Source organism: Tachysurus vachellii, chromosome 14 (assembly GCF_030014155.1).
Source record: "Tachysurus vachellii isolate PV-2020 chromosome 14, HZAU_Pvac_v1, whole genome shotgun sequence".
NCBI lineage: Eukaryota > Metazoa > Chordata > Actinopteri > Siluriformes > Bagridae > Tachysurus > Tachysurus vachellii.
In genome coordinates this window covers 10,245,842-10,267,007 of record NC_083473.1, presented here as the reverse complement: position 1 = coordinate 10,267,007, position 21,166 = coordinate 10,245,842, and the positions used below count along the sequence as shown (strand labels likewise).

General features: G+C 37.0%; 3 protein-coding genes across 4 annotated transcripts; 1 reads left to right on the top strand and 2 right to left on the bottom strand.

The window, feature by feature from the left end:
* Window positions 1-854: 854 nt before the first annotated feature.
* LOC132856701 (nuclear cap-binding protein subunit 1) lies at window positions 855-13,656 on the bottom strand. Of its 2 annotated transcripts, none has more exons than XM_060886377.1 (23): window positions 13,456-13,656; window positions 12,359-12,447; window positions 11,999-12,099; window positions 11,742-11,898; window positions 11,404-11,511; window positions 11,194-11,315; window positions 10,738-10,807; window positions 9,755-9,970; window positions 9,178-9,275; window positions 8,966-9,029; window positions 7,611-7,721; window positions 7,183-7,247; window positions 6,836-6,898; window positions 6,141-6,215; window positions 5,929-6,032; window positions 5,601-5,723; window positions 5,313-5,415; window positions 4,559-4,652; window positions 3,963-4,066; window positions 3,765-3,882; window positions 2,528-2,671; window positions 1,762-1,875; window positions 855-1,488 (listed from the first exon to the last, which is right to left on the bottom strand). In XM_060886377.1, exons 1-23 carry the CDS (start codon window positions 13,487-13,489, stop codon window positions 1,375-1,377), a joined length of 2,391 nt encoding a protein of 796 aa, XP_060742360.1. In that variant the 5' UTR covers window positions 13,490-13,656; the 3' UTR covers window positions 855-1,374. The 2 variants fall into 2 exon arrangements, with proteins under 2 accessions (XP_060742360.1, XP_060742361.1); XM_060886378.1 differs by having other exon boundaries at window positions 2,528-2,668.
* Window positions 13,657-13,817: 161 nt separating this feature from the next.
* LOC132857139 (thiosulfate sulfurtransferase/rhodanese-like domain-containing protein 2) lies at window positions 13,818-18,255 on the top strand. Its single transcript, XM_060887131.1, has 9 exons — window positions 13,818-14,037; window positions 14,930-15,198; window positions 15,280-15,388; window positions 15,465-15,587; window positions 16,026-16,131; window positions 16,530-16,645; window positions 16,748-16,906; window positions 16,994-17,132; window positions 17,319-18,255. The coding sequence occupies exons 1-9, from the start codon at window positions 13,897-13,899 to the stop codon at window positions 17,549-17,551; spliced, it is 1,395 nt and encodes a 464-aa protein (XP_060743114.1). The 5' UTR covers window positions 13,818-13,896; the 3' UTR covers window positions 17,552-18,255.
* On the bottom strand, window positions 18,068-20,756 carry atp6v0e1 (ATPase H+ transporting V0 subunit e1). The gene is made up of 4 exons (XM_060887132.1): window positions 20,559-20,756; window positions 19,974-20,021; window positions 18,451-18,569; window positions 18,068-18,350 (listed from the first exon to the last, which is right to left on the bottom strand). Exons 1-3 carry the CDS (start codon window positions 20,651-20,653, stop codon window positions 18,476-18,478), a joined length of 237 nt encoding a protein of 78 aa, XP_060743115.1. The 5' UTR covers window positions 20,654-20,756; the 3' UTR covers window positions 18,068-18,350; window positions 18,451-18,475.
* Between the last annotated feature and the right edge of the window lie 410 nt (window positions 20,757-21,166).

Here is a 21,166-nt window from a genome sequence, read left to right as displayed (position 1 = left end):
CTTCAACCCGTGCCTTCGGTCGAACATTTCTGTTGTAAAAAGAGAAACATTGTGCAGAATTATTATTTGCTGTTATGCGTGTGTCCGAAGCTGCAGTTGCTGCGTGACGCGTTCCACAGAAGAAAAAAAAAAAAACCTGGACACGCTCCGAGAGAAAGCCGTTAAAATCAATTTCCTATTTTCGTTTTGGAAACTTGTGTTGGTTTGTCCAATCGATTCGTGCAATAGATTTTCGAACAATAGAATTTGTATTAGTTGTTTGAAGAGTAAAAAAAAAATTGGTCGGTCTTAATGCAAATTTACAACCGGCAAGTCGGGCGGACTTAAAGCAAAAACAAAAATTTGAGTCGGTCCTAAATTTACAGGGTCGGTCGGGTTACAGCAAACAAGAATATTTTTAAGGATGGCCTGAAGAAATTTTTATTGTACAGATTTGTGCATGGCTGCACGGCTAACAGTGCAACTAAACATGTTAAGTTGCTTAAGTAGCTTTTAGACGAGTTAGACCTGGGGTTGTACTTCTTCAGCTTTTAACTATAAAACACGTTCCACTGTGTCCGATGGGACAGATGAATATTATTCTACTTTCTAGCCCATTGTAACTTTTTTGCCGAGAGAGCACACAAGGTTCACAACATAACCGGTTATAGGCTACTTGTTGGGAGTTATTGTCTGGATTCAACTCATTCAATTCAAGTGACCAAACAAACCAACTAATAACTATGATAATGATGGGTTGCTATGTTTCATGGACCTCCTCATTTTCAGTTGTGTAAATGTTTATGTACGTTTTATATCAAATAGTAGCCTGTGAACCGTTTACTGACATTTTAATCAATAAAAGAGACGCACACTTTGTTTTCAAAAAACAAAAAGGAAGACTGTTTCATGTATTTCTTTACAGTTCAAAAATACCTCATTACAGCAACAGGTGCACATAAGACGATGCAGGCGCAGACTCACAACTCATTTTAATCACATTCAGATCAAAATGACATTAAATATATAAACCTTCAGACGGTTTTCCTCAGTCTGGCCAAAATAAAACTAAAATCCTTCTTCCCACTTAGGCTCAGGTTTTAAAAGACATGTTCTTAGGTGATACAGAACTACGATCTAGGTGTAAAAACAAAAAATATCTGGACTTAAAAAAAAAAAAAGAATAAAAAAAGGAAAACGTAATTGTGCTAGACAAATACTTAAGAGCCAGTATCGCTACTTGAAAATAAACAAAATTATTCCCAATTTAAAAGCTCAACTTACTTGTTGGATGTAGCTAACAGGCCACACAACATACAAGCCAAAATTGAAAAGTTTGAACTAGGTGCTTGTGGGCTTGGGTTTGATGTTTGCACCATGAGTTCTGTGATGTGATCAAAGCTGCAGAGCGCAAAACTGCTGGTAAACAGCCAGGATGTGGTGATCGAGCTCGGCTGTGAAGAGCAGGTTTTCCAGCGTGCCCATGTATTGCTGGATGGTCACATGGTGCTGCAAACAAACAAAAATCATTAAAAGAATGAGTTTCAGCCACATTGTCTAATAGCTCAAGTCCACATACACAACTAAATGTTAGAACTAATACCCTGGAATAGATGCCAAATGGTCCTGGGCCTTCACAGCTACTGCTAAAACACAGCTGATAGAGGAAGTGCTTTCAAGTGCAGGTTCCTGCTCTTTAAACTACATGCTAAATACATGATTTTTGAGGTACCAACTAGTAGTGCTTTTGTAAACACAAGCCATACATGAAACATAAAGTACCATGAGGAAGATTTGCTGCAGCCGCTCAATGCAGTTCTTATACCAGCAGGTGTTGATGTCCACGCCGCCTGTCTCACAGCGCACCAAGTGCTCCGTCAGCATCATGATGAAACGCTGAGATACAGAGAAAAAAGTTAAAGCATGAAAAATCTAGCTGGAGTAAAACCTAAAAGCAAACGCCTCATCAGAATTTGCATTGTCTGTTTATTGGTATATATATCAAATAAATAAATTAATTAATAAAATAGCCACATTTAGACAAAACTACAAAAGGTAACAAACAAAGGTAATATGTTTATTGGTATATATCAAACAAATAAATAAATTAATTAATAAATAGCCACATTTAGACAAAACTACAAAAGGTAACAAGGAATTTGTCTTAAATCATTACTTATTGCAAAACTGCTGCAGAATCCATGGTGTTATCTGTAAGCCATTTTTGGTATGGATTCACAAAATCTTACGGTTTCGAATCAGTGTGACAAAAATATAGATGAGCTTTTTGGGAAGAAAAGCTGTGTTTCTTTATTGCGTCGAATTGTAAAATAGCACAGGTTTGTGGCGAATCACATTTTCTCTATTTTCCCTATTGGGAGCAAAGAGACTTGTTAAATCCTAACTGTCAGGCACAAGATAAATGTAAAAGAAAATGAGATTTTGATTCAGGAGAACCATAAATAGAACAAAATTTCACCATGTAAATGGTTTTCACAGCCACAAAACACAGGCTGAAATGGAAGTGACTCGTGTCTAGAGGTTTTACCTGGAAGATGACAAGGAAGAGGTTCTTCTGTTCACTCTGTGCCGACTCTACTTTCTCCTGAAGTCTTTCAATTTGCTCCTCCAGCTGACCATCTTCATCCTCACTGTTCTTCTCCATTTCCTCTTCATCACCACTGTCTTTCTGCTAAAACCACAAAGACTCATTCTACTTGCTTTAAACCCTGTACCCTCATCAGTCATACCTACTACTCTCCATAGTGCACAAGCACTTACAGTGGCAGATACACAACACAGTTTTGCCTATTGACTTCACACAAATGTGCATTGTTAGTGTACCAGAACAGAATTGGTATTCACCAATTCAGAATTGGTATTAACATGCATCTTGGGGTATCGGTTCAATTCCCTCTCCCTCACCACATCAAACTACTTTTTAACTGACAGTCAATGTTTAGTATCTGTCTCCTTCTTCTGTGTGCATAGCTTAGAAACTTTGCATACATTTATATTAATAGAAACCTGTTTCTATTTACCATCCACTTTAATACAAACACCTTCCCCACTGCTCATTCAGGCAATTATCAAGGTCAAGAGTTTCAGTTATAATGTTCACATTCGCTTCAAGTTCAACGTGTGTGTTCTGAGATGCTTTCCTAATCGCAGATATAAAAAGTGTTTTTTTAAGTTAACGTAGGCTTTAGATCACCTCAAAATCAGGCAGGTCCTCATCAACATGCCATTTTTCCCACATGCAGAACTGCTTCTACAAACTCTAATGACCATTGTGCATAAAATTCCCAAGAGATCAGCAGAAATACTCAACCCAATATCCCAGCACTGTGGGGTAATGATGTCAAAGAGCATACACCAGATTCAATCATTCACAGATATGAAAAGCTTTCTGATAGTAATGTGGCCTTGTCCGTGTAATCAAGTTTGTTTTAGAAGGGCTGATTTAGTTTTATTTCTCGAGCTGACTGACTCATGACAGGCAGTGACTAACTGTGTCCATGACTTGTGACTTACTTAATTTTTACTTCCCTCTTTAATTCAGCTTTTTTTGTGCTGAAAGCACATAAAGCATGATAAGGTAAGCAAATACTGCACAAAATGCCACACAGTAAGGCATTAACAGCTCAGACAAACAATCCAAGTGTCAGGAAATGCAGTCTAACATATAATTTAGTTTTTGGTAACAGGTTAACTTGTTTGAGATGTTAGTTTGCTTAAGGAAGATCTTTTAATCCAGAGGAAGCCCAACATAAATTTGCTCGTACCTTTTTGTGCTGCTGTTTTTCCAGCTTGTCCTTGGCTTCCTCCAGCTCCTTCTGGATCTTCTGGACATGCTTGTTCATTTTCCTGATGGTGGAATGAAGAATCTCCCACACATAAAGCCTGACCAAACCAATAGAAAGAGCATCATAAGAATTCACCAAGACAAAAAAAATATATCAGAACAAGATATGAAAATGTACCTTGTGAAATCATGAGCCATGTCAGGAGAGAAGATCCAATTGGCCACAGCAGCACAGTCGACTATTTGAGTACGTATCATCTTATCCACCAGCACCGAGATCATCTGAACACAAAGATGTTGTCCATAATTAACATAAACAAATGAACTCCTTAAAAGGGCAGGTTTGGGTTTGTACTATTTTTGGAAGAACTGTTTTATCAAAATAGGTAACATTTTCATTGAGTGCCTGATTTCATTAGAAACTTTTGCACAGAGAAAAAAAGAGTAATCACAATTTTGTAACATAATGCAAGAATATTTCATGCATTCAAAGCCTAAAGTTTGTTTTGACACTAAATAAACAATCCCTGTAGCTTAATAGTAAATCTGCTTAGCCACTAGGATTACATGAATATTGGAAGATAATTTTTTTAGATTTCCATGGCTGGGAACTGGTTATGGAAAAGAATTCTGATGCCAATGTCCTGATCCAATTTTTGAACTCAATACCAGTCATACACCAGCCTTCAGGTCCACATGCATTGATGATATGCTTATATTCAGGGTAAAATAGGTGTCTAAGCACCCACCAAACTAAACAGGCAGGTTTCTGACCTGTGGATGTTTCCTCCATGCCTCGTACACCACCCTAAGTATGTGCAACTTCCCTTCATCACTCTCTGTTAAATTCTTCAGAACTTCATGGAACCTGACAAGAGGCAAAACAATAAAAATGAAAAGGAAGTGAGATGGTAAAATGACTCGTATATACAGGCTATATGGATAAAAACAAAACTGTTTCATCATAGTGAAACAAGTGTCAGTGCTCTAGAAAGTAAAAACAGGAATAGGCTGAAGTTCTCACGAAGGCCAATATGAAGTTGCAACTTGCAAATTTATACATCATATTACAAAGATTCAAAACTGAGACCCTGATTCTAGCTGATCCAAGAATTTTACAACATGTGGTAGCCTAGTGGTTAAGGTGTTGAGCTACCAATTGGAAGGGTTGTGAGTTCGATTCCTACGTCCACCAAACTGCCACTGCTGGGCCCCTGAGCAAGGCCCTTAACCCTCAATTGCTCAGTTGTATAAAAAAAGAGATAAAAATGTAAGTCGCTCTGGATAAGGGCGTCTGCTAAATGCTGTAAATGTAAAATGTTGTATATATAAAATATTGCAGATTCAAACAGCACCCTTTATCAGAGTAAGGCTTATATACAACACAAAAAGGTTCTATCTGCCTTTATGTTTGAGGGTGTAAACCCTATAAGCTATTACAAATTCCTGCATAAGTGAGGTCCTTTACAGTAGAAAGTAAGAGAATACACCAAGCACCACAGGCAAGGCTCTTTGAGACAACACTCACTTTGCAAGAGCACTGAATGAGTGACTGGAGGACTTGGCAGCCAGATGGAGTAGTGTCTGCAGGAACACATCTATTTTCAGAGGGTTGAAACCATCGCCTTCATCTGAAGAGACAGATAAAAACGGTTTAGTGAATGGACAGCTTTCACATGGACATATTTTTTACGTTTAAAAATTTGATATACATCCATAATAAAACATAAGAAGTAATAAGTGACAGATGGAAGGCATAATTCTTTAGCTTTTCCCTTACGAGATTACTAAAATAATACACGGGAAGATACCATACCATCATCTTCGTCCTGGTTAGGATTGGGCATCTCTTTCAGGATGGTGAGGATCTCCTCATTTGTGGCACGGTTTTTGATGGCATTTCCTATAGTTGTTGCCATAACATAACCAGGCAAGGAACCTACAGTAGAGACATGATGACCAGGCAGGTCATGTTACAGAGTACAATATACTTCCAAATAAATGAGCAATAAGCTAAATGTGGCCTTGAGAAATTTAGTTATCAGCCATTTGTGAATTCCATATCTAAGTTTTGTTTAATCTGAAAAGCTCTATACATGAATGGCCTTTATAATAGACATGCTATAGACAGCAGCACTACTTACTGCTGCTCTCCTCCTCGTATTTATACTGAAACACTGGTTCCATTGGGATTAATGCGGAGAAGGTCTGAGGCACAATGTCCACGATCCGCTGGTGATATGACAACCTGTGATTCAAGAATCATATAAAATGTTAGGCAACGTTTATAAGAATGAAGATCAGAAATAAGCCATGATTAGAAATACTTTTAAAATAAAAATAAATGAAAACCGACCTCATGCATTTTTCCAACACCTCTCTGACAAATTTGGGCTTAGGTTTTTCAATGTCCATTGTTAAACAGTCAGACCTAAGAGAAATGAGGAAAATCAATCAGTATAGTAATGATTGAATGAAGATTTCCATCAAAATAAAGGGATTCATAAAATAAATACAGAACTATGCAGACAGTAGAACACAATATATACTATAACACCTCATACGACATCATGAACACACTACAGAAGCACCAGCCAGTGTGGATGGCAAGGGCAACAGTGGACAGAAAGAAAGAAAGAAAGAAAAGAAAAAAAACCAAGATGCAATAAATTGAAAGTGTTATTTATATTATTAAAGTTACTGCTTAATCACTTAGTAATCAATTCCATCAATCAGTAGAGTAAATGTTAAACATTCATAAAAAATAAAATAAACAGCACCTGTGACAGGCAGTGAGAGAGAGAGACTTGCTTCAACCCCACTTATGTTATGTACTTTATATTGCTGCTAAAGCACCAACCACCTCCTTTACAATTTTAACCCAAATCTCATATCTCACTCTGTAACGTACGGTTACTGAGAGCATCACATCAGAGCCAGGAGTTAGAATCAAAGAACACTAATGAATATGTACCAGAAAGCATTGTTTGGCTGCTACAGTTTGAAGAGGGTGTTGATGAATAATGTATGTAGATGTAAAATAGATCTCACCAGTCGTCCCAGCTCCATCTGAACTGAAAATTGCTCAGATGATGAGAGAACCAGTTGATGAATCTAAAACGAAAACAATTTAAAACTAACATGTAAAACAAACATTTCTCAATTTTATTTTCATTGCTTTAAATACTATATTAAGTGTAAATGGAGAATATTGTGCTTCTCCACTGGCTCTCAAATGTTTCTACAGGCATTCAGTTGTTTTTTATTTTTAAATACATGTCCTAGACATAGTTTGAACTGAGCAACACTGCATACACCGGAGAAGACATTGTTAAAGTGGTACAAGATCAGCAAGTCTATGTTTTTACTAAATGAATGTCAAAGGATTACACACTCACCGGTCTACACAGGATGTGTTCATCGTATCCATTCTCATGTACATCATCTCCGTGGCTTGTGCAAGCTTGGAGCAAGTTTAGGTTAATATTGCAATTCTAAATAGTCAAATAAAACAAAAAAAAAGGTGCGATATATAGTACGATAATCTAAAACTATCCGGTTTGTTTAATACAAATTGAGGAATCAAATAAGCCACTAGAAGAACACCAAACCTTCTTATATCCTTCAACATACCCCTAAGCATGTCATGTTTATAGCAACATTTATTTTAATCCTTAGTTTTGTGTTGTCTGTATGTAGCACCAGGGTCCTAGAGGAATGTTGTTTCATTTCAGTGTATACTGCTTTAGCTATACATGGTCGAACGACAATAAAAGTTTCCTGACTTGAGCTACAAAACAGCATTCAAGCGATAGGAAAAGGATACAACTTGAGGTAATGACCCAGGCTGCAGCTTGCAGAGCTCAATCAGTAATGCAGTGTACATGACATCAATGTGGGGAGGAGAGGGAAGCTGGAAGAGCTCACCAAAGATCACCTAGAAGAGGATTTAGTATTTAGTAGTCAGTAGTATTTAGGATCACATAGCAGAGGACGGGGCTCTCCATCGTTTTTACCTCCGAGAGCTACTTTGACAAAAAAGCTAGTCATGTTATATCATTAGTAACATTTATTTTACAGAGCTGAATCAGCTATTTTTTGTGTTAATTGATAACAACGGGTTTACTGTCTAGACTTTAGTTATTATTGTAAGATTTCATTTATTCACATGGAATCTGTTATCATTTATCAGTCTCATGGCACTAACCCTGATGGCTTCAGCCAGGCTGAAAAACCCTCTATTTGTAAAAAATTAAACATCTTTGATATTGAAGGTAATATTCATTTTAAAAACAGAGACCTGAAATTGTATTGGACTTTATGTGATTGCCATAAAAATACTATTATTTATTCATATGCAAGTGCAAAGGGAAATATTAAACAGTACTTCAACACCTCCTGTACTCATATGATTTGTCCAGCAAGTCAGATTTCTGTACAAAATCGGAAAATGGTGAAACGTCTGTGAATTTGATTAGATGAAATTTAAAAAGGCTTATTGAATTAATTTTATTTATTTTGATTTATTAATTTTATAGGACTCAACATTAAGGAGCTTGGATAGGGCTTGCAGTATTTTGGCAGAAATAAATATCTATAAAAAAATGATCAATATACAAGAGGGGATTATATGTTATACTTAAGCACTATTCGGACGGGACTAGTTTTACAGGGGGTCGTTAGAGAAATTTCAGTTTCACAGACGTACTTTGTGATTTTAATCCCGTCTGAATCTGCCATGTCTGTCTTTTTCTCACACGACCTGTGTAAAAATTCCAGAGCAACTGTTTTTCAGCAAAATCGGCGCTCCTCTGAGAAATCTAATCCCGTCTGAATGCGAATGTCTGTGATTGCCTAAAATGTTTTTTCCAAAACGCGTTTTCTTGTCTGCTTTGGTCAACGTGAACTACCGTATTAACCCTAGCGCACCAGTATTCAAGTTTATTGATCGGTCATATGACCATATACAATCCACGCATCCTGGACATGTGGTCTTGTGCAATGCCCACATGTAAAACAAAGACATTCCTACCTCCGTAATAAACACAGATGTTAGTCCCGTCCAAATCCATACATGAAATGACAGACGTTGGCTGAAAAAAATTCTAACTCAAACGTCGTTTGGAAAACTAGTCCCGTCCGAATAGTGCTTTATTCTGTAACAATTATTTTATAGTTTACCTCAACAATATGGTAGTTTAGAGGAATCTTGCTTTTGCCAGGATAGCTCAGCAACTGCGCAGCACTGAAATAGGCACATTTAAAATAAAGTAACATAAGACAAAAACAATAAACTAGTTAATGGCAAATAATACGCAATAATACGTCTTGTTGGCATCTAATCCTGTTTCTGTGTCTTGTATAAGATGCGATTAGGGCAATTTAGGGCTCACCAGGTTTTCCTTTCTCTCCAATGAGATTTGATGATGCAGTGCAGGTTCTCTTCGATAACAAACCTCTCCACAGAATGACTGCCAGGCATGACAGGGCCCTGAGATCAAAATCGACAATCAGACAACACATGCAACACACTTGGACATAAAAGGGCAAATGTAAAACCCACTGTTGCTGTGCAACATTAACAGCATTAGGCACTTGTTTTGAGCAGATTCTAAGAAAGAAAAGCACAGATACAGCTTTTAGGGTGCCAATACTTTGTGTACAATTTGCAGTAATAACTATTCATACATGAACAAGTATGAGTAGTCTCACAGTATTTCTCAGCGAGATCATCCCACACATACAAAAAGCAGGAAATGATAAAACATCAAAGCATAAAGAAACCCAGATGTGCAACAAACTCGAATAAATAGGACATGAGCTGATTTTCTGACTGTGTCAAACAAGGTTCAAATGGTATTAAATATTTAAGGATTCTGTTCTTATTTACATGAGTAGGTGGAAAAAGATGAAAGGCCTTTCCACATGCTGTGCTGACATTACTAATGTTAGATGGATGAGACTCGGTACCTCAGGAGCATCGGTGTAGTCAAACATGCGGAACACGACACGGGGCATGGGGTAAACCACATCGTCAGATTGAGCTGGAGGAGTGAAAGGAGGCAGGTTGTGCTGCAGAGCTTCACACAACACACTATCAAAGGCAATGTACGGCCTCAGGATGTGACGCTCCTGCCAGCGATCCTTCTTCAGCTTCTGCACCTGAGCCCACAGACAGTCCAGATACTACCAGGGAGAACAAAGGACAAGACAGGTTAGGAGATATTTAGAAAGGTGCAAAATTACATTCAACACAGATTTTATGCGAATATCGTCCTTCTATTTAAGAAGAATTTTTGCACACTATAGATGCAAAACAATTTAAATGGACATAATTAACAGCACCTAAATTCAATAGTAGCAGAATATTTGGTTGCAGGTTTAATACCTATTGCTATTTTTAAATAAGGGTGGGTAACATGATGCTGTGTTGTAGTCGGCTAAGTTATTGGCTAATTGTTACAAAAAGTATAATGAAATGAACATTTAATCATATTACCTGCTCCATTTTACAGTACTGGGATCCTATATTACAATATTGTATTTTCATTTTGAAACCTAAGTGAATTTGCTGTTCTTATGATAAAATAATATAAAAGAAATAGAAGCCCTTTAGTTTGCTTGGTCAGAGTTTTTGTGAAAACCTCACGGCAAGTAAATGTTCCGTTACGAAGATCAATTTATCTATCCATCTACTCATCTATCCATTTCTCTTTTAAAATTCATTCTCTCGCAGTCTGGTAAACTAAATCATATTACAATTGGTGATATGTAACCAAATAGATTTCACAAACCCTTACAACTTCCTGCATATGATTAATTAATTGCCCTTAAGAAACTTTCTATATTTCATGGATAGTGTTTACTATCCACAGATTAGATTAATATCTCCTTAGGCAGCGGTAACTGAAATTCAGCCCATGCTAGGATAATGAAGTAAAAGGAGGGATAACCTCTTCCTGTGGATGGGGCTTCTCTGCTGTCCACACCTGTAGCATGGCCACATGGGTCTTCTCCCGTCTCCTAAAAATACACAGGGTTTGCATTAAAAAAAATACTACTACTACTACTACTACTAATAATAATAATAATAATAATAATAATAATTGTACCTGCCACACAAATTGTCTGATTTTGACCTGCTTTTAGCAAAACTCTTTAAAATATCTTGTGTTCATTTTGTTTTCAGATCAATACAATGTACTACCAGCATCTTCTAAAATTAATAAATAAATAATTAAATAAAATGAACTGCATGGAAGAAAGATTATCTGTGGTATTAAGAACTGAAGCCACAACAGCCTAATCTCACTTTTTTGAAATTCACTACACTAAAGTAAAAAGTTGAAAATAGGTTTGCAGTGCATAAATAAACATTTGGGGAAAAAAGAAAAAAGAAAAGAAATTACTTCAGATAGCTATCAATCTGATTTAGGAGGTGGTCCATCTCCACATCCTTCTTCTCGTAGAGCTCTTTCCCAACCCATGGCATGCAGGACAGTACAGCATACACATACCAGTCAGAGCGCACCTGTAATATTTTAACTCAGGGTCACTGACCATCACCAATACAGATATACTGGAGTTTCCTTATATATTGATTGAGTCATAGTGATAACCTGTGGTATGTCCTCCTCCTGTGTGACACTGACAAAGTTCTCAAACATGGCAAGCATAGAGGGAGCTGCAATGACATGGCAGTTCACCAAGTCGCTTAGAAATCGTACCTATGAAGATAAAAATGCAAGTTGGACATAACTCGAGCAACAAAATACTCATTTTAATTTCAACCCTCATTCAGTAGTTGTACTATGAAGTCACCAGTAGGTGTTCCTGCTAATGGTTTCCAAGTAGCATTCCACTTTTGATGACACTTCCCGCATAAATTAAATGTCAGGAGGAAGCACTAAGTCATGGCATGTGTGAACACATCTTTACTCATATGCATGCTCCTCACCAGGTAAACTGCTTCAGAATAGAGGTTTGACTTCAGCGCCTCCTTCAGCTGCCTGATCATGGCCTCAACAAATTCCCCTCCAAAGTTGTAGTTCCTTGCATTTAACAGGCCCACCAGTGTTGTATAGACTGTTAGCTTCTCTGGAAGCAGTCGTGCACTGACAAAACACATTTAAACAGCACAAATAATGTTTATAAGCATTTTACACTTGGCATTGAAGCAATATGTTGACTTCAAAACCACTGTGAATGCCTTACACAGCACACAAGATGCGCAGAATTTTGTTTTTGTAATTAGGCAGATCTGCTTCCAGGACACCTGCAAGGCCTTCTAAATTACTCTCCAATGATGATGTACTCTAGAAATAAATAAAAAGCAAAAAGAAATGTAAAGTTTATTATTTATAATATTATTAGCCTTTGGTGAATAAAATACAGCTAATGGTACAGAAAGAAAACTTTCCCTTTCCACAGTGCAAAATTAGAAAAAAAAAAAATAGCAACACAACCTTTTATACTGTAAAATAGCAAATTAAAACTTTGAACAGCTGCTTAAACTCATGATCACTCAGTCAGTCTGAATGTGTACTAAATGAACATATTTTTCTGCTATATTACTTTTTCTCCAACTCTGCATATCAGTGATTCCAGTCGATCCTCGATTTCAATCGGCTCAGACGTCCTCCTCCTTTTATGAGGCTGCCCACCTGGTGTACAAGAGAAAAATCAGCGTGTTACAGTTCAAAACAAAACCCAAGATCAAACTACAGTAGAGCAATATTGCAGTAATACTAGAAGTACTGGCTTTGACAAACAATATGTATATGTATAAAATGTATACAACATATGTATATATTTTGCTTGCAGCATAAAGCTAGTTTTGATGGTTTGCTTTTAAAGGACTAATTTGAGGACTAATTTGAGGACTGATTAAAGGACTAACTGACTGCTCTGACTCATCAGACTGTGTGTGTGTGTGCGTGTTAGAGAGAGACGGACAGAGAGAGACGGACAGAGAGAGACAGACAGAGAGAGACAGACAGAGACAGAGAGACAGAGACAGAGACAGAGAGACAGAGACAGAGACAGAGACAGACCATGGCTGGGTTTTGTGTGATGTCTAAAATTAAAACAGGCAAACAAACAAACAAAAAAAACATGGCTATGAAAAAAATAAAAAAATCAGTTTGACTCCATTATTATTATTATTATTATTATTATTATTATTATGAGTCACTGAATCATTTAAGACCAGTTTATTCTCATTAAACACAAACTCACTGCACTGAAACACTAGTTATTGTTTGTTAACGAATTGAACAACGAACGTGTTTCTGAAAATGTTTTTCTGTGTAAAGTTAAAGGGAACATTGTGGCACTGTTTTCTCTTATAATTAACCATCTAAATCTCCTGTGTGTCGAATCCGTTAAACATTACACACTAGTTCTGAGTTGAACAAATTCCCATTCAGGTTTTATATCAAACGGTTTAGTAGCAGTTGTTTTTTTATATCCACCCGTATTCAGACAAATGCCGCGGAATACGCTTTGACTGACAGCACACACGGCGTCTCGTCCACCAATCAGTGAACTTTGCGTGAACGACTTAACCAATGAAATAACAGCAGGCGGACCTTGTCTGAAAACGGGTGTGAACAGACAAACGCCTTCCATACTCACCGTTAGCCAGTTAGCTAACGTGCGCGTGAACTCACCATCATTTTCCTCGCTGTGTCTTCTCCTAGACATTTCCCCCGCAAAGTTTAGCGCTTTTAAATTCGGATGCAAAACTCCCGTGTGAGTTTTTTGGCCTTCTTCAAATTTAACGTCAATTCTGTTTAAATTTGCACAACGCCTCAATTAGCTACATCAGCTAGCCACCGCTGTGAACATAAAAGACGCAAACACATCCGGGGTAACCGGAAATACAAAGCAAAACCTTCTATCGAAGGTGTCTCAAATAGCAAGTAAGAAATATCGAGTGCACTATATAAAGTGTAGAATCTATTACTAAAGCTCCCTAGATAGTGTACTCATGAAGGGTGTGTAAGATATATTGGATTAGGCCTCATCTACTGCCACAGAGAGCACATTTATTTCTTACCGTGCGTTTTTAACTCCAATTAGTTTCAGAATATTTATGATCTTATTATATAATGGACCAGGACGATTTGGGAGAAAATGTTCTTATTAATTTGGACGTCGAGAGTCTTAACCCTGTCATCGTTAAACACGAGAAACAAGAGAATTCAGGGTTTTTCACCAGTAGGAAATGCTACTCTTATATAAAGAAGAAGGTATGTTTTATTACTAATTTATAAAAAAAAATAAATAAATAATCAGGGCTCTTATTATATAGTGGAAGTGAGTTCAGAGGTCACGAGTCTAATAAAATGAACATATCTACATTTCATTGTATTGACTTTAATCATGTTCAATTCTTTTCTGCAATTCTATTGTGTGCAATGTTGTTGTTGTTGTTGTTATTGTTGTCGCTCACAAATAAATACATAAAAGTTGTGATTGCATAAGTATGTGACCCCCTGCATGCTTCTGCAAGGATCCAGATTGTGTTAGAGACAAAGTTAAACAATCAGCAAGGAAATATCAAGACAAGCCTGGGACAGTGTTATGGAAAAGGGGTTTGGTGATAAAAATAAATAAAAAAAAATGACAGCACAAAAAACATCATGTGGAGCGCGAATGTTAAATGTGGTGCCAAAGTTGTAAATAATACAAAAAGTATAAAAAGTATACTAAAAGTATATCTGTGAGAAGCTGTTCACACAACCATGACCCAGAAACACCACAACACCGTAAACACCTGGGCTTTATTGAAGACTGACAAATTATGTAAAATCATGTTTGCGTTTGGCCAAATGTAGGTGAATCAGAAAACAAATTTCATTTGACAACAAAATGAAACCATTTTGACCTTTTCGCAGTGCTACAGAAACCCAACACTGTTTATAACTGTGATGACACCATCTGAACAGTGAAGCCTGCTGGTGGTAGCATCATGTTAAATGTTACTCTTGGCTTCTTGATCCTGAGACTCACCACAAGCTTTCTGACCAAATATGTCTTTAATATTTTGCACATTTAATAAATAAACTCAAATTGACTTGTGGTGCTCCTGAAAAGAATATTTATAAGTGTGTCATTATTGAACTTTTCTCTTATTTTTAGACCTTTGCGACATTTGTGGCATCTAAGAGGATTTTATCACTTTGGCACTGCTGTGACGAGGCATTCTCAGACCCCTCGTCCATCCACAAACACGTTTCCAACGTCCATGCGAATGAGATTGACGAGCTCACCAGTGCAGCACTGGATCAGATGCTGAAGCAATCCATATCCGATGGCTCTGTACACGAATATTTGAATGATTGTCAGTCAAAAGATGTTTCTTATTGGATGCCTGATACAAGCCACATTTCTGAGGACAAGCTTAGCGAGTAGGTTTTATTCTGCATGCCTTGCTCTTTACTGTCTGTACCGACTACCTGCTTATGATAAGCCTGTATGATTGCTTGCAGAGGTCCTGGTGAAGTCATCTTGTATTACTGCTATTGTCAGATAAAAGAGCCCAGATTCATTTGTGAATGGCAGAATGAGCTGTGTTCAAAGCTTCGCCTCACCGGCAAGGTAAACAAATTGCTTTCATTATTTTAGATATTGTTGTGGTATGTCTTTCACTGCACATTATTTTCTCCTCGTGCAGGTACGTGTGGCCACAGAGGGCATCAATGGAACAGTTGGTGGAACAAAATCAGCCACAAGACTTTACATCAGTGCAATGCTGGCACATCCCATTTTCCAAGTAATGCAAGTGGATGATTTCAAGGTAAACAAACAGAAATGTAATTTATTTCTCATTGCAATGCATTCTTAAACAACATGGCTGTCCTATATTCATCATATCACCGTATTTCAACAGTAACCGTATCGTTTCATATGCTGCATTTTTATTTATATATTTTATCCAATTGTTCAGCTAATGCCACTTTTATTTTATTTGCCACTCTGCTTTGCACAGCTTTTCCATTTCCATTGCTATTTCATTTTTATTTTTCCCTTATACAATTCTATTTCATTTTATTTTATTCGAATTCCTTTTTTTTAAACCCCTATTTGGAGCTATTATATTATTCTATTCTCATTTTAGAATTTTTTTATAATACAGACAGTCTTAAAAACATTTCTCTGCATGTTGAACCATCTATAATCGTGTATGTGACCAATGAATAGTTTTAAACCTGAAATGCTTTTGATTCCTCATCAGACTAGTGACGGCAGTGCAGAGTGCTTTCCTGATCTTAAGGTTGGCGTGTATAAAGAAATCGTCCCAATGGGTGTGGACCCAGATATAATCACCTACAGATCAGCAGGTAGAGAAGAATTAGCTTCCATTTTTCCATGTCTTGATGCATGATGGCTTGTATTTGTTTTTTACCATTTGATCTGTATTTTAACATTACCAATGCTGGAAAATGTCAAGCAGGTGAATACTTATGCAAGTCACCTTACATGGTAGCTGATATTGAGTGGTATTCTTACCCATATAAGTTCAGTGGAGTTGAAAACTAGAGAACAACCTATAATTTCCTAAATTTTAAGGTCTGAGTTACATATATTTTGAAGCACAGTATAAAAATCTTTAATGAAATTTGACAAAGAACACTGATCACACTTAGAGAGCCCGTTCAGATACCTCCCAGTTATTGGTGTTATTCTGGCACCTGGTGCTAATTTCTTTAATTATCTATAATTTTGATCTCCAATGTAGGAACACATTTGGAGCCTGAGGAATTCCACAAGGAGGTCCAGTCTCTACTCAAAGACGGTTCTGCCAACAGTGATACAATTCTGCTGGACTGTAGAAACTTCTACGAGAGTAAAATAGTAAGTATCTTTAGTGACTTAATTTTCACCAGTAAAAGAAAAGTTGTTACATGGCATCAGAAGACTCGATGGTGAACTTATTGTTGTTGTTTTTTTTTTTAGGGTCAGTTTAGAAATTGTTTGGCGCCGGACATCCGCAAATTCAGCTACTTCCCTGACTACGTGGACAAGAACCTGGACCTTTTCCGTAATAAGAAGGTGCTAATGTACTGCACTGGGGGCATCCGGTGTGAACGAGGGTCAGCATATCTCCGTTCAAAAGTGAGTGTTCTCCATTGAAATGATCCTGTATAAGATCTGTATGTATTCTCATTCTTAGTTAATAATAATCGAGATCTGATTGTGCAGAATGTCTGTAAGGAAGTGTACCAGCTGAAGGGCGGCATTCATAAGTATCTGGAGCAGTTTCCTGATGGTTTCTACCGGGGCAAACTTTTTGTCTTTGATGAACGTTATTCAATCTCATTCAACAGTGACATTATCTCAGGTACCATATAACTTGCTAGCGCATGCTGGATCTCACTGCAGTTCTAACATACACTGTGCTGCTACTTTATTAGGAATGCTGGCCTTGTATCTATAAAATAGAGCCATTTTATTATCCATAAAGGTGCACTTTTCATGTCTACAATTACTGCAGCTCATCTGTTCCGATGCATCTCATTTTTTGTAGATTGTAGGTACTGTGGGAATCCATGGGACCAGTATCAGCTCTGCTCTACTGATTTCTGCTACCAGCTTGTCTTATCCTGCACCTATTGCAGGCAGAAAGGCCTTACAGCCTGCTGCCCTGTGTGTCAAGTTAAAGAGCAGATGCCCAGTGGAAGCCCCTCCGGTGGACGTGTGCACAAAGAAGAATGTGAATGTACACACTCCAGGCCCAGAATCCCTAAAGACACTTTTTGATGAGCAGGTCTCTGAGGCCTCCTGCTGTCTAGCATGTGGTAGAGGATAAATACTTGTGTTTAGAGGAAGTCAAAACTGTAGACATCATCAGAGTTTGATGGGCAAGATGACAATGTATTATGATATCGATGAAATATTTATTAAACATTTATTAATGAGACATTTTAAAAGTAACTTTGGAAGCAAAAGATTTGATAAATTTGTAAATGTTTTGAACAGATAAGAATTAAAAGTACCATTTAATTCAGTTTTTCAAAGAAGTTTTAGCTCAACTATTTTTTCTTGCTGTTTCTTACCAGACATGTGTTATAATACATATCATGGTAATGTCAAGTGTTATGATGTTTTTGTCATTTTGTCCATCCCTATTGTGAGTTGTAAAAGATCTGGTCATTTGTAAACAATGATTTGTTTTACACAGTTAATGCATGAAAGAACATTTCAGTGCTTGGCTTTTAAAGCTCTACTCACTCATAACACAAATTAAAAAAAAATTATGAAGGGGAAAATATTAAATAAATGACATCTGGAAATATTTATTCAGTGTTTAGTTACATAAATACAAAAAGACAAGGAAATGCATTAACAAAGGCAGAGTTTAAAAATACTCCAAATACACTGACGTTTTTGGTAATGGACAAAATTACAAAAAATACACATCTTCAGTTTGTTCATTATTTCCTTTAAAAGACAAACAAGAAAAATTAGAAACCACATTTTACAACACACACAGACAGCCTATGGATTCATTCTTCCCTTTATGAGAAAGTGAAGTGGATGTTTGGCCATATACATGCATCTGCATAGAGAAATTAAAAAGACAAGATTGATGACTTTTTTTTTTAATCAATTCATACTATAACTAACCCGAAAGAGGCAATATGTACTTGCTTGCTTACCTGATAAAGAGACTACGATTAAAAATTATTCCCAGTGATAATAGAGGTACCATATGGTGTGGTTGCTGAGTGTCGGCCCAAGCAGTGGGTTCAGCTGCGCCAGAAAGGCAATCAGCCAGCTAAACAAGAAACAAGCATGAGGTTTGGAAAAATACATCACCTCCTCATGGTTTAAAATTACAAACATCCTGTGTGATATGATACTGTGTGTGTGTGTGTAAAAAGTGTCTGCTGACAAATTGAGTTAATCTGGGAAAACCCAGCAATGAGGAACCCGGGTGTACGCTGTCTATGCTGCCCCCATGTGGTTACAGTAATTATATAAATCATTCCTCTTCATTTAACGGGGTCTAATTTGTTCTACTTAGAACACTTAAAGCTCTTCCTACATTCACACACAAATAATTACCTGCAGTATCCCTACTTTTAATACCAAAGCTTACTGGCAGTCAGGTGTTTTTAATGGCACATTAACTACATATTAGATCACTCTCTCTCTCACTCATTTTCTACTGCTTATCCGAACTACCTCGGGTCACGGGGAGCCTGTGCCTATCTCAGGCGTCATCGGGCATCAAGGCAGGATACACCCTGGACGGAGTGCCAACCCATCGCAGGGCACACACACACACTCTCATTCACTCACGCAATCACACACTACGGACAATTTTCCAGAGATGCCAATCAACCTACCATGCATGTCTTTGGACCGGGGGAGGAAACCGGACATATTAGATCAGTCAAGGATAAAAAAGGGCTCAAATCCCCATTATAAATCTAGAAATTTTTATCTTTTTATTTTAGTACATCTCATGGTGTAATGTTTATATTGTATTGTAGTTACTTTGTTTATGATTTTAGATCATTCAACTTCAAGGACAACTGCCATTTTATGATTATTTAGCTGAGATGCCTCATAAACAATAATGCACACAAATTACTTTGAACTGTTTTAAACAAATACACAAATAATCCATAATATTGTTAATTACTAAACACACACATATACACACACACATACATATACATATATCATATATGTATATATATATATATATATATATATATATATATATATATATATATATATATATATATATATATATATATATATTAAATTAAACTCAAAAGAGCCTTACGATTAAATATAATGACGACGACTATTATTTTTTACCATCACCATTATTATTATTGTTGTTGTTGTTGTTATCATCAACATCAATGTCCTTTTAAAACAGGGTTCATACAGATATACAGAACAATTCCTGACCTGTGATAAACAGTCAGCTTGCTGTCACTGCTGTATTGACATTGTGCCTTTTTAATCAATACTAATTTATTGGCCATTAACCCAAGGCCATGTTTGACCTTCAGCCAAGCTTGAAAGAGGACCTACATAATTCTATGAAAGCTACATAGTAGTATAAGTGGAGTGGGTTTTACATCATCCCATTTATATTATATCACCCAATGCTATTAGTATTAATATTAATAATAGTAGCAGTAATTCATATCATACTCACAAGAGGTAGCAGCAAACTGCTGTTAGGACCAGCATGATCACAATAACACTGTGGTTAAAAATAAAAAGAAATGTTACTAAAACAACATGCAGGAAAAAAGATGGCTTTTAAATGAAACCACACTAAAACTGATTTCTCAGGTCATTTGACTGTCACGTGATTCTTGCTGTACATCTGGTGCTTTATAAGGAAGGAAACTCAATGATTAATGTTTCCCAACAATGAGCTTCCACTTTTTATTCAGAGTTATCTATCTAAAGGATTAATTTATAGTGTCTACATTTAGCACCTAATTTCTTACAGTCACAGATGGTTTTATTACTAATCCCTGTCTAGTGTACATCAGGATTGATCACGTGACTGTTACCTCTTTTAGCTTGTAGCTAACTTTTAGCTGCTGTTACTAACTAAGATTAAGGGCACAACAATGTGTGAAATAGTTAATTTAACGACTTCGGATAAGTTATCGAGTGCCCAGGTAGTTCATTAGACATTACACGGTCGAATGAAACACGGTATTTTGTGTATAATTGACATTTCTGTTTCCAGGAAAGTTTATTAGCTCTTATGCTAAACTCAACTCACCCCCGATTTGGTCCTTTAGGTATAAACCACGGCACCACTCCTCCAACAAGGCCCCAAAACACAGTCATTACGCATACAGGGATCACAAAATGCATGTCTGCTGTTCAAACTAAGACACAAGAGTGTAGAGTTGATGGAATATGAAGCTGAAGCAGGTTTCTAACTTCCACAAACTTTACAACAGCGATGAGTGACGGTCACGTGACTACAGTGGGTGGGAGGAGCCGACACTATTAACTGCTTTATACGTGTAATAAAGCAGTTAATAGTGTATTACTAATTTTTTTTTTACTAATATTTCACTTTATGTTGTTGTTTCTCACTTCATTGTTCAGAAAACCTAAATATAAGCCAGAAGTGTCAGAAAGGTTCATCTCCTGTGTTTTTCTTTTTTTATTCCTGCAGTCACGTAGGAGTCGGTTCTTTGAGTGAAGTGTCATTCACGGAGGAGTCGGTTCTTTGAGTGAAGTGTCATTCACGGAGGAGTCGGTTCTTTGAGTGAAGTGTCATTCACGGAGGAGTCGGTTCTTTGAGTGAAGTGTCATTCCCGGAGGAGTCAGAATCAGAATCAGAAAGAGCTTTATTGCCAGGTATGTTTTCACATGCGA

Coding starts and splice junctions, on each gene's coding strand:
- LOC132856701 (XM_060886377.1), bottom strand. CDS start 13,489: ATGTCTAGGAGAAGACACAGCGAGGAAAATGATG. Junction 12,100..12,358: donor TATGCAGAGTTGGAGAAAAA/GTAATATAGCAG, acceptor ATTTATTTCTAG/AGTACATCATCATTGGAGAG. Junction 11,316..11,403: donor AGGAGGAGGACATACCACAG/GTTATCACTATG, acceptor AAAATATTACAG/GTGCGCTCTGACTGGTATGT.
- LOC132857139 (XM_060887131.1), top strand. CDS start 13,897: ATGGACCAGGACGATTTGGGAGAAAATGTTCTTATTAATTTGGACGTC. Junction 14,038..14,929: donor ACTCTTATATAAAGAAGAAG/GTATGTTTTATT, acceptor TCTTATTTTTAG/ACCTTTGCGACATTTGTGGC. Junction 16,132..16,529: donor AATCACCTACAGATCAGCAG/GTAGAGAAGAAT, acceptor TCTCCAATGTAG/GAACACATTTGGAGCCTGAG.
- atp6v0e1 (XM_060887132.1), bottom strand. CDS start 20,653: ATGCATTTTGTGATCCCTGTATGCGTAATGACTGTGTTTTGGGGCCTT. Junction 20,022..20,558: donor CCTAAAGGACCAAATCGGGG/GTGAGTTGAGTT, acceptor TTTTAACCACAG/TGTTATTGTGATCATGCTGG. Junction 18,570..19,973: donor GCAGTTTGCTGCTACCTCTT/GTGAGTATGATA, acceptor TTTCTTGTTTAG/CTGGCTGATTGCCTTTCTGG.